Source organism: Rhizophagus irregularis, chromosome 26, assembly GCF_026210795.1.
Source record: "Rhizophagus irregularis chromosome 26, complete sequence".
Taxonomy (NCBI): domain Eukaryota; kingdom Fungi; phylum Glomeromycota; class Glomeromycetes; order Glomerales; family Glomeraceae; genus Rhizophagus; species Rhizophagus irregularis.
Genome location: NC_089454.1, coordinates 363,972 through 376,356, shown reverse-complemented (window position 1 = coordinate 376,356; position 12,385 = coordinate 363,972). Strand labels below are relative to the sequence as shown.

At 24.7% G+C, this 12,385-nt stretch overlaps 2 protein-coding genes across 2 annotated transcripts; both read left to right on the top strand.

The window, feature by feature from the left end:
- Nucleotides 1-5,952: 5,952 nt before the first annotated feature.
- On the top strand, nt 5,953-9,525 carry OCT59_017242 (uncharacterized protein; the record flags this gene model as incomplete). The annotated part of the gene is made up of 5 exons (XM_025318887.2): nt 5,953-8,020; nt 8,105-8,205; nt 8,290-8,399; nt 8,505-8,796; nt 8,878-9,525. The coding sequence occupies 5 exons, from the start codon at nt 5,953-5,955 to the stop codon at nt 9,325-9,327; spliced, it is 3,021 nt and encodes a 1,006-aa protein (XP_025175118.1). The 3' UTR covers nt 9,328-9,525.
- A 544-nt stretch (nt 9,526-10,069) lies between these two features.
- OCT59_017241 (uncharacterized protein) lies at nt 10,070-11,937 on the top strand. The gene is made up of 4 exons (XM_066137364.1): nt 10,070-10,294; nt 10,369-11,004; nt 11,078-11,223; nt 11,307-11,937. Exons 2-4 carry the CDS (start codon nt 10,390-10,392, stop codon nt 11,752-11,754), a joined length of 1,209 nt encoding a protein of 402 aa, XP_066003958.1. The 5' UTR covers nt 10,070-10,294; nt 10,369-10,389; the 3' UTR covers nt 11,755-11,937.
- The last annotated feature ends 448 nt before the right edge of the window (nt 11,938-12,385 follow it).

Here is a 12,385-nt window from a genome sequence, read left to right as displayed (position 1 = left end):
TCGTAAATGAATCTTAGGTTTTCCCATTTTTCAGAATATGAAAGCTCACCCGATCTTAAAAAAAAAAATGAAGAATGGTTATTAGTAACCGTTTGTAATATTTTTTAAAAAAAAATAAAAAAAATTCAAGATTCGTTTAATTCGTAAACAAATCTTAGTTTTTTTGTTCTTTAAAATACAGAAATCCACCCAATTCTAAAAAAAAAGAAAAAGAACGGTTATTAGTAACCATTCATTAATATTCAAAAAAAAATTAAAAAAATAAAACTAAGATTCGTATTTACTTATGAATCTTGGTTTTTTTTGTTCTTCAGAACATGAAAGTCCACTCGATCCTAAAAAAAAGAACAAAAATGGTTATTAGTAATCGTTCATAATATTTTTTAAAAAAAAAATAAAAAAAATCCAAGATTCGTAAATGAATCTTGGTTTTCCCATTCTTCAGAACACGAAAGTCCATCCGATCCTAAAAAAAAAAAGAACGGTTATTAGTAACTGTTAAAAAAATAAAACCAAAATTCATACTTATTTACGAATTTGGTTTTTTCTATTCTTTAGAACACAAAAATCCATCCGATTCTAAAAAAAGAAAAAACGTAGAATGGTTATTAATAACTGTTCATAATATTTTTTTTAAAAAAAATAAAAAAAATCTAAGATTTATAAACGAATCTTAGTTTTCCCATTCTTTAGAATATGAAAGCCCACCCAATCCTAAAAAAAAATGGTTATTAGTAATTGTTTATTAATATTTAAAAAAAAATCAAAAAAATAAAACCAGGATTCATACTTACTTACGAATTTTGGTTTTTTCTATTCTTTAAAACACAAAAGTCCGCCTGATCCTAAAAAAATAAAAAATGAAAAATGGTTATTAATAACTATTCGTAATATTTTTTAAAAAAAAATAAAAAAATCTAAGATTCATAAACGAATCTTGGTTTTTTCCATTCTTTGGAATACGAAAGCCCACCCAATCCTAAAAAAAAAAAACAGTTATTAATAACTGTTCATTAATATTTAAAAAAAAAATCAAAAAAATAAAACCAAGATTTGTACTTACTTATGAATCTTAGTTTTTTCTGTTTTTTAAAATACGGAAGCCCATTTAAATCTATAAAAAATAAAAGAACGGTTATTAGTAACCGTTTATTAATATTTTAAAAAAAATCAAAAAAATAAAACCAAGATTCAAATGAAGTGATTTAGTAGAATTTGTTGCAAATTTTTGCAATATACGTCTATGCAGAAACATTTTTTTATTATTTAGAAGGTGAAAGAGTAAAAAGTTTGAAGATTCGTAAACGAATCCTAGTTTTTTCATTCTTCGAATACAAAAGCCTACCGAATCTAATAAAAAAAAGAAAAAAATGGTTAGTACTGTTCATAATATTAAAAAAAATAAAAAATCCAAAAGATTCGTATTTACGAATCTTTAGTTTTTTCGTTCTTTAGAAACCCATCTGAGCCTTCTAAATGGAATTCGTCTAAATATTTTTACATTTTCTAGAAACAGTTAGAATAAGGACTCTATTTTTTTTTGAATTACGAAATAAAAAACATTTAATTCGTATACTGGAACACAGATCAAAGACAACTGCATCTTGGACCTACAAAAGAAAAAAATCTGAGGAATGAAAGGAAAGGAGAAAAGGTAAAGGATAAGAAAAGTAAAAGCACAAAGAGAAGTGAAAGAAAGAAAAGAAGAAAGGAAGAAGGAAGAAAGAAGAAAGAAGAAAGGAAAGAAAGGAAAAGAAAGCAAAGGAAAAGAGAAACGAAAGGGAAGGAAGGGAAAGGGAAAGAAAGAAAATTAAAAAGTTTAAAAAAAAATGCAATAAGATGATTCTTTTTTAAACTTTTAATACACATAATGCGTAATGCGTAATGTTTAATTAACATAATTCAACAAGATTGAATGTATGTTTAATCATAGATCATTACTAATTGAGGTCAAATTTTTTAATTTTGGTCGAATATAAGCCGAATTGTATTAAGGCCAAATATTTCTTTTTCGACTAGCGATATAACCTCTTACTGGAAGTTCAATTTTAACATAATAATATCCATTAAACTAACTATATATTCTATCCATAATATAAAGCAAAATTAAATAGAAATTCTAATTGATAACTCTATAAATATAATGTATTTAAAATATTAGTCTAGTTGTAATATTTGTCACAATCTTTTTTTATTCTTGGAGTGTAAAAGTAATCAAAGATAAGGCTAAATTATAAATTTAAAGTCTATTTAAAGATAAATCTAAAATTAGTTTTATGGTTTTAGATAAATATTTAGCCAAAAATAACATCATTAAATCTGTTAAAATTCCAAAATTAGTCATTTATTCTAAAATTAAATTAAAAGGAAAATTAATTTTTATATTTATTAAAATTTGTTATGATTCTGAAAGATCCTGAAATTTTTTTAAGAATGCATTCAGTTTTAAATATAATCTAATCAAAAACTATTAAAAGGTTTACTGATTGGTAGTTTTTGTTATTACTTAATCAGAAAAAATGGTGATAAAACATTTACCAGTTTTGAAAAAGAAGATATTGAAAGTTTACACTTAAAATGTTCTAGTAGACTAATAAAAGTATTTTAGAGGTAAGCTTTAAAAGGTATTTCATAAGTTAAGGAGTTTTTTTATGCATGTTTCTTGATAGTTTTATTAAGTATTTTAAAAAAAGAAAATCCATTAGTGTAAAGTAAATTATTATATAAAAAGTTGATAAAGTTGATGAAGTCTTTATTTATACTTGACTTAGTAGGCCATTTTAAAGTTTAATATAATATAGGGGATCTTAATATAAGAAGGAGGTGAAATAAAAAATAATACATAAAATAAAATACATGGCCAGAATTACTATTAATTTTGGCCAAAATTTTGACCAAAAGAATGAGCAAAAATTTTGAATAATAATTCTGATCAAGACTTAAAGATTTGTTTAATTCTGGCCTAAATTGTATATATTTTTTTTACATAAAAAATCCAAAAACAGAGGGAGGGGTTATGTTAAATAAAAAATCAAATTGGTGTGGCTTTATCAAAGTAAACTCTTTTCATATCATAAGGTCTTTATTTTACTTATTAGTATTCATTTAAGTATATTCACATCTTGTTGTTATTTTTAGTCTTGTTTATTTTAGACAATATGTCTCTTTAAACTGCTTTAAATCTAGAAATTCTATAAAAATAAAAAAGAAAAACATGAAAAAAAATATAAAAAGAAAAATAAAAATTATACTAAATAAATTACAAAAGGAGTTTTTACTGTTAAGATAAAGTTTAAAGTATATAAAATAAAAGTTTTTATTAAAGTGAAAGTAAAAAAATAAAAAAATAAAAAAATTTTTTTTCAAAAAAAAATGGATATGAATATTATTAGAAAGAGTTTTTAAAATATTATATAATAAATATTATTACTTTAAATCATTGATATTTTTAAACATCAAATATATTTGCAAATTATATAAACTATAAATTAATTCTTTAATAAATTTTACAGTTTCATTATTATTTTTTATATATTTTTACAATAATAATAGTATGATTTTATATAACTAATATAATAATTATATATAATTACATAGTAAAATAATTTGAAGGAACTTTTAAAATAATTTATAAGTAAATTAATTGGTATATTATCAAAATATATAAATACAAAGGATTTTTGACTTTTATTCTGTATTAATTAATTCTTTTTTTTTAACTACAATGCATTTATAAATTATTAGAACTATTAGTAAATAGTGAAATATATATATAAATACTACACTAAAAAACTATTCTAATATAATTAATTTATAAACTACTCATCATTCAACTTCAATTGAACCCACATGTGCATTGTTAAATGATCTAAGTGACTCAGTAGGTATGTATTGTATTCTATTATCAATCAATTCTAAATCAAATATTAAATAAAAATAAAAATAATATTTTCCTTTAATTATAAACTATTATTATTTTGCCTTTTCTGAAATTATTGCAGTTTTGTTTAATATTAATAAAGTCCTTAATAGATATATGTTTATACTGGTAATTAATTTCAGTTATTAAGGTATTTTTATGGGAATTAGATAAGTTCAATAATTTTTGAGGAAGGAATGTAATAAGATAATATAATGTACTGTATACTTATAATATCAAACACCCCAAAAATAAAGCATCCCTGGTAAGAATTATGAAAATTTTGGCCTACATTATGCTGTTCCTGGCCAACATTATGGTTAAAGGTATATATTAGTAATTTACATATATATTTATATTTAAAAGAAAAGATTAGACTAGTGTAAATAAAATAAATTAATTAAATAACGTTTAAAAAATCAGTTTATGATATAAATAATTTAGTTAAAAAAAAATGATTAAATTAGATTAACGATTTTTTTAATAGTGTTTTAGTAATCAATAAATTTCATTTACTTGCAATTTATATATGAATAACATCTGTCATATTTTAGGTCAATGAATTTGACATATTAAGCAAGTAAATAAGTAAATTACTGTAATTTTGGCATGACGTGCGCTTTAGTGGATAATCATATTAATTATTTAAATTTGAAAACGCGTAATTCACTATGTATAGTAGTTCCATTTACATCTAAATATTGAATCATTTATTTCTTTAATTGCTAAAATTGTTTAAACTTACAGATTTTAATTTAACCAAACCAATTTATTTAATTATAACACCCTATTCCAGCCTAATGATCTTTTTCAAGATGACAAACAAGTTTTGATATTTATTATTATTTTATTTACATTTTTACCGGCTAAACAATCGGCCCAAAATTATAATAAAGATCATCACGTGCAATTAAAAAATTAACCAATGAACGAACAAGATGAATAAATTTGTTTCAAGATTGTACTTCTGTTTCAAAAATCAAAATTGAAGAAAAGATTTTTCATGTTTCTTTATTTGGATTAGTTCTATAAAACTACAAATGTTTCAATTTATTTTATATTATATCGCGTCTAAAATTAGAAAAAAATTTTCGGCTATGAACCTTTAAATGAGATAGTATTTTGGAATTTTTTTGAGCTGCGCCACTGAAATTCGGAACTCTATCATGCACAAATATTTCACCACATTAACCGTCACACTTTAATTATCCTAATTAATGCATTGGTGTGACCAATAGGTTCTGTTGATTAAAAAAGAAATAAAAACTTTCTTTAATTAGTATTATTGAAAAAGAAATCTACATTTGGAAACAATTGTTATCCGAAGAGACGAAAATACTTTATTATCTTACGTCATTTCCGAATAATTAATATCTTTTTAAAGATTTAAATAAATACTATTTTTTTTTCAGTTCAAACAACTGTATACAATATATTAATCGATCTGACGATCCTTTAATTGTTGAACACTAACATATAAAGTAATATAATTAAAAAGCCCCCCGCAATCGCCTTTTTTATATTTTTTATAACAGGGACACAGGGTTTACAGGTCACAGCCGTTTAGTGATAGTGTTTATAAATAACTAATCGAACGCCTGATACAAATTAAAATTAGTAAATATATATATATATGTATATTAAAAAAAAAAAAGGAGGCTATGCACGTATATATAATATATATTTTGTTAGAAAGCAATCTGCATGTTATAAATGAGTTAATATCCGTTCTTCTTTTCTTTGAATGGATAAAATCCACTAATAATACTTTGTTGTACAAATGAAAATGCGCCATTTTTTGTCGATTTTTACCAGTTTTTTACTTACATCAAAAAAAAATATATATGGTACCTATACATTTAAAATTCTCCTGCATCTAACGATTACTTATTTATACAGATTTAATACTATAAATATAAGTGAATTGCGCACAAAATATAATACAGTATATAAAAGAAAATAAAATTTAAAAAAATAAAAAATTCTTTTTATTTTCCTTTTATTTTTTTTTTCTTTTCATTTCTTTTATAAAAATGCGAATATTACTAGGGAATTTTTTATTAATTTTTGCGATTATCTTATGTTCATATACATTATATACAACAGCAGATATAAGAGTTCTTTCACATAATGAACAAATTGATTATGGACAAACATTACCTCGTATATGGGATTCAAAATCATATGATGATGGTACAATGGTAGTAAGAATAGTTAGAAAAAATGTAACAACATCAATTAATAATTATCTTTGTTTTCATGAAATGCTTTCATTAAGAATTATTAATACTGACGGAACAGTGGTGGAAAAAGATTTAAAATTAGATATTCAACCACTTAATTATTGTGCTTTTCAAATGGTTAGCGGTGGCATATGGTTAGAATATATGAAATATGTTTTAATTAGAAAGAATCAAATTTTCATTGCTTATTATGATGCAACGGATATTAATAATCCTTCTACATATGTTGAATGGGGAATGGTAATTGATTATGATGGTAATGTATTAAGTCGAACAAATATCGGATTACCATTTGTTAACAATACTTTGCAAATAATTATACCAAATGATCAATTTGTACTTAATATTAATAGAGAAAAAGGATTTATGAGATATGGTACAGGTCAAAATAATAATATAGAATGGCAACAATTTAGAGTTGAACCTGATGGATCAATTACAAAGTTAACTTTTGGAGAACTTGCTAATGAAGGTGAAGGAATTATATCAGCTATAGCTATACGTACAGTTGATGAAGGTTACGCCATTGCTTTTGCAAATACTACAACAGCTTTTAATGCAACTAATCCATTATTACCGCAAGGTCAATTATTCATTTTACCTATTGCATATGGTCAAAATCCTGGTAATCCTTTATTACTTTATCAAACTCCTGTTCCAAATTTAGTTTTTGTTTCCTTAATTTGTGATATCGCATTTTCTGGAGTTGGTCAAGTTTGTACTTTAACTGCTTTACAATCGAATCCTACCGGAAATTTACCACCTAATACTTTTTATATTAAAATTAATTTCTTATCTTCTGGTTCTGTTACATCTTTTCGCGTTATCAATAGAATACTTCCTGTCGAAAATGTAAATGTGGTCTGGGCAGTAAATAGTTTAGCTTTTGGTGGTTACCTTTTAACAAATACTGTTACTGCTCCTACTGGTCCATCTATGTATGGATATTTATTTGATGAAGATAATACTGATCCTATTAATTGGGAATTTCCTGAACCTCAACCTATAGGCATAAAAGGTGTATATCAAATATTACCAAATAATACTCTTTTAGTTTCTCAAGTTGAAAATTCTAATTCTTGGCAATTCCAAGTAATTGATTTACCAAAATTTGATGGAAATAGAGATAATGGATATTTTAATTTAAATGTAGAATCAACTGTTCCTGCAATTAAAACTACTATAAATCCGAATATACAAAATATTACAATTAATTTTTATGATCCAGTAGAATTATCTAATGGTTTATTGTCTATTTATCAATTAATTGATAATAAACCTTATTTACGTCAAAGCATTTCTCAATCATCATGTAAATTGGAAAATGGTGGTAAAACCGTTAATGCAAACATATTAGGAAGTACTTTTAGTGTATCTAATGGAAATTATTTTATTAAGATGGACAATGGTTTCGTTGTAGATAAGTCATATAAAGAACCTTTATTAGGTATAAGAGATAATGTTTGGAATTTTAATATAGAACCAAAAAAAGATCCTTTTGCTCCTTCGACGACTGGTTTATTACGTTTGTCCCCTGAGGGTACAAGTTATTTTGATAGTTTATCTCAGGAACAACAAACCAATTTCTTTAATACTTTATTAAACGATTTATCTAATGCTGTTCCCGTACCTCGTCCACGTCTCACTAGTAATGAAAAAACTCAATTAGATCTTACTGTAAATGAAAAGCAGTATTTAATTTCTATTGGTATTAAAGAAACTAATGATGAAAATGATTTAAGTGTTGTGACCGTTGTTAATAATATTAATACTATGGTTAAGAATAAAGCTCAAACTCCAATTGGTAGTGGTATGGCAACTCGGTACTTGGATCAAGTATATGGCTTCAATCCTTCACGTAAGTATGGGTGAGAGCAGTTTATATTTTTAACTTAATTTATACTTTATATGTTAATTATACATCTATATTTTTATATAATAGCGAATTTGTGGGAAAAATATAAGTACAGATTATTAGGCGTTTTCTTAATTATTGGACTTTTGATTGTTTTATTCTTATTCGCTCAAAGAAGAGATAGCAATGTAGGTTATTTTAAAGACTTTGACTTTTATAATTACATTAAATTATGTAAATATATTAAATTTTTCTTATACGCATATTTTTAGGGTAATAACATTGCTATTTTACAACTTGGTTTAATTATTTTCGATTTGGTTTTGGATGTTGCTTTTGTAAGTAGTAACGCCAGAGACGTTCCTGTACTTTATATACCAAGGTAAGATAATTCTGTAATTTCATTCGTTAATTTACATAATTTTGTTGATTCAATTAATTATTCATTCTTATTAATCATACTTTTTTTTTTAAAAAAAAAAAAAAGTGTCGTGTTTGTAACATTGCCAATAGGATTAAATACAATATTAGCTTTTTATATTATAACACAAGAAAATACAAGACCAAAATTTTTTCAATGGTTCACGGCTCATGGAAAAGTTGCAAGCGTATTTACTGTATTAGCTGGTGCTGATATCGAAGCATTAAATATTTTACATTCAAATTTAGCCGGTTTTCCATTTTTCAGAGCTCCTTTTTCCGATGAAGCTAAATCAAAAATATTTTGGGGTGCTTGTATAAACATTTTTATTGAGGATGTTCCTCAAGTAATCATTCAGGTATGAATTTATTTTATTTTTTTTAATCTTAATGATATTATTTCGGGAGTTTTGCTAATATGTATTTTTTTTTCATTATAGATTTTATATAGAAAATTTACTGTATCTTACGATAATATTATTCCCTTACTTACATTAATTTCTTCAGCCGTAAATTTAACAATAAATATAATAGGTAGATTATATCAAGCAACAAACCGTTTGAGACATTCAAATGGTTCACAAGGATCTAATGATGATGATACGGATGATTTTGGTGGTTTAGTAGCTGCTTCAAGTGATGCAAGCAGTAATAAAAAAGATTTAGAAAGATTAGAAGAAGGTGAAAATGTCTCAAGAGAAATAGGTAATCCTGAATCTTCACAAAATTATTTGGGCGATGTACTAAAATTGGACAAAAATGATGAAAAATTAGGACTTGATGCCGTATTAAATAAATCTTATAATGCTAGTAATGGTAATTTAGGTAATGATCAAAATAAGAACAAGGGTATGACTTTCCTGAAAAGGATGGTTAGTAGGAAGGAATAGGATTTTATTTAATTTTAAATAGTGTAGTGATATTAAAATTAGTAATAACTAGAAAAATCAGCTAATATATATATATATATATATATTTTTAATACATTTATTTTTATTTTTTTTATATAGTTTTTTTTTTACAAAATTAGTCCAAAAATAAATAAAATATTTTAATCCAAAAATGATTTGTAATTAAATATATTATGTAATATAATGGTAATAAGCACGTAATATTATTGTATAATTGGTATAACAAAATAGAACACTATTATTGTATTAGTGTTTCATGATATCTATATATCTGTATTATATAGGACCCGTATTATATATTCTTTACTTACTTTCTTTTCAATTCTCTCAAAGAAGATGGAATTATCCACATTATTATTTACATTAATTTCTGTTGTAATAGTCTATATTATCTTCAATCAACGTAAAAAATCACAATTTCCAAATAAATGTATTTCTCTTCCAGGACCAAAACCACTTCCGATTATTGGAAATTTACATCAAATCAAGGATGTACCAATGCAAAATTTTATTGACAGATTTTCTAAAGAATATGGTCCAATATTTAAAGTTCATTATGGAGCGGAAACTTGGATTATATTAAATGATTATGAGATTATAAGAGATTTGCTTGTGAAACGTGGTGCTATTTATTCCTCAAGACCCGTAAGTTTTTAATTTGGGAAAAAAATCGTCAAATGTTGATCATTTTTATCAATCGATTCCAACCTCTAGTTCCAGGAGGGTAACAGGTCATTTCGCCGAAAGGTCATTTCACCGAAGGTCATTTCACCGAAATGTCGTTTCACCGAAATGTCCCGTAACCTTCCAGGAGAGAGCATTTGTTTGCAATATTAAGACCTCATTTACTTTGTATATTAATTTAAATTTGAATTTTTTTTTTCAGTATAATGAAGCTATTACAGGAATTTATACTAGTGGTGGAAAATCTATAGGATTTTCTCCGGTACGTAAATTATTTATAATTGAGTATATATAATACATTATGATACGTGTATCTGATATAAAAAAATTTTGTAGTACGGAAAATATTGGAGAGCTATGCGTGCAGTAGCACATCAAGCACTTACTCAAAAGGTTGTCGATAATAATTATCGTAATATTATTCAAACAGAAGTAAAAGATCTCATGATAAAATTGTTCAATCATTCTTCAAAAGTTTTTGATCCAACCGATGATATGAGATCAAGTTTAATAGATTTACTTGCCACAATATCTTATGGGCAAAAATCAGAAAAATTATCACAACAAATAAAACAAATGTTTGTCGGATTTGCTCAAGTCTTAAATCCAGGAAATTCTTATTTTGAAATGTTTCCATGGATAAAATATATTCCATTTATAGATAAAATATTGTATTCCTACGCTTATAAAGCAAAATATTTACTTGATGATATGTCTAAACAATTATTAGAAGATTTACGTCAAAGACTTAAAGAAAATGATGGAGAAGAAAATAGTTTTGCTGCTCATGTATTAAAGAATATGAATATTTCTACTGATATTGCTACAAAACCTTATGAAGATTCTTTGGAAAATGATGATGATGATTCAAAAAAAAATTTTGTTTTTGATGAAGTGGATTTTATGGGTCTGAATAATGCTTTTTTAGTCGCTGGTACAGGTACTACAGTTGCTGCTTTACGTTGGATCTGGGTATGTATCTTTCTTTTCTTTCGATATCAAAATAATGGATTCTCATGTTATAAATATTTACAAAAAAAAACAGGCTCTTCTTGTAAATCATCCCGAAGTGCAACGAAAGATTCAAAAAGAATTGGATGAATGTCTTCAAGGAAATCGTTTTCCAACTCCTGAAGATGATTCAAATTTACCTTACCTTCTTGCAACCATTAAAGAAAGCTTCAGATTCAGGTAAAGAAATTTTTTCATTATTTTTTTTTTAAAAAAAAAAAAAATTGCGAGATGAATTATAAATGTTCTTTACTTTTTATTAGGCCAGCATTAAATTTATTATTGAAACATTCAACAACAAAAGATGATATATATAGAGGTTATTACATTCCAGAAAAATCTGTCATAATTGCAAGTTTTAAATCTGCTCATACAAGTGAAAAACTTTTCGAACGCCCAAATGAATTTTATCCTGAACATTATCTTGACGAAAATGGAAAACTTAAAAAATATGATGAATTAAGAGATCCTTGGGCTTTTGGCAGAGGAAGAAGGATGTGCGTAGGTCTACATCTTGCTGAAAGAAATTTAATTACAACTGTTGGTTATGTACTTACTTTATTTAATATCGAAAATGATGTTGATCCAATTACTCAAAAACCTATTAAATTGGATTTAAATTATGTTGAAAATAAATTTCCTAAACCTTATAAATTAAGATTTGTTCCTAGACCTGGTGTTACGATCGAGAAGATCATGCAGATGAAATGATTCATAGATTTAATAATAATAATACTTAGAGTTTATTTCTTATTAGTAGTATGCAAAGTAGTATGCAAATGTTTTATTAATACATAAAATATAAATCTATGATATTTTAGATATTTTAGAAGTAAATGTTTCTAGTATTACAATTCTTATAATTAAACTTGAATATAACTTTTGAGGTTTAAAATATTATAATTTGATAATAATACATCTACTAATTGTTGAATAAATTACAATTAATACCATTGGATATATAACAGTAATTCTTGCAAAAATAGTATTCATATCGGCTGATTGGAAAATCAAGCCAATTAATATTTAAGCTCAGTTGATGGGTTCATTATATAACTGATGGGTTACTTATTGTCATTAGCATATAAAATTATGGGGGGCTTTTCTGATCAGCCGATATGTTGATACTGCTAACTTTATTGTCAATTTATATAAAATTTAATATAAAGTTTTAAAATATAATTATTTATAAAACATTTTTTTACATGTTTAAATATATTTAATATATTTATAAAATAACTAATAAAAATTCATTAACAAGTTAATATATATATAATGTATATAAGTTATATCTAATAATAATTAAAATATTAGCAAAAATTTAAAAAGAAAAAGAAAAACT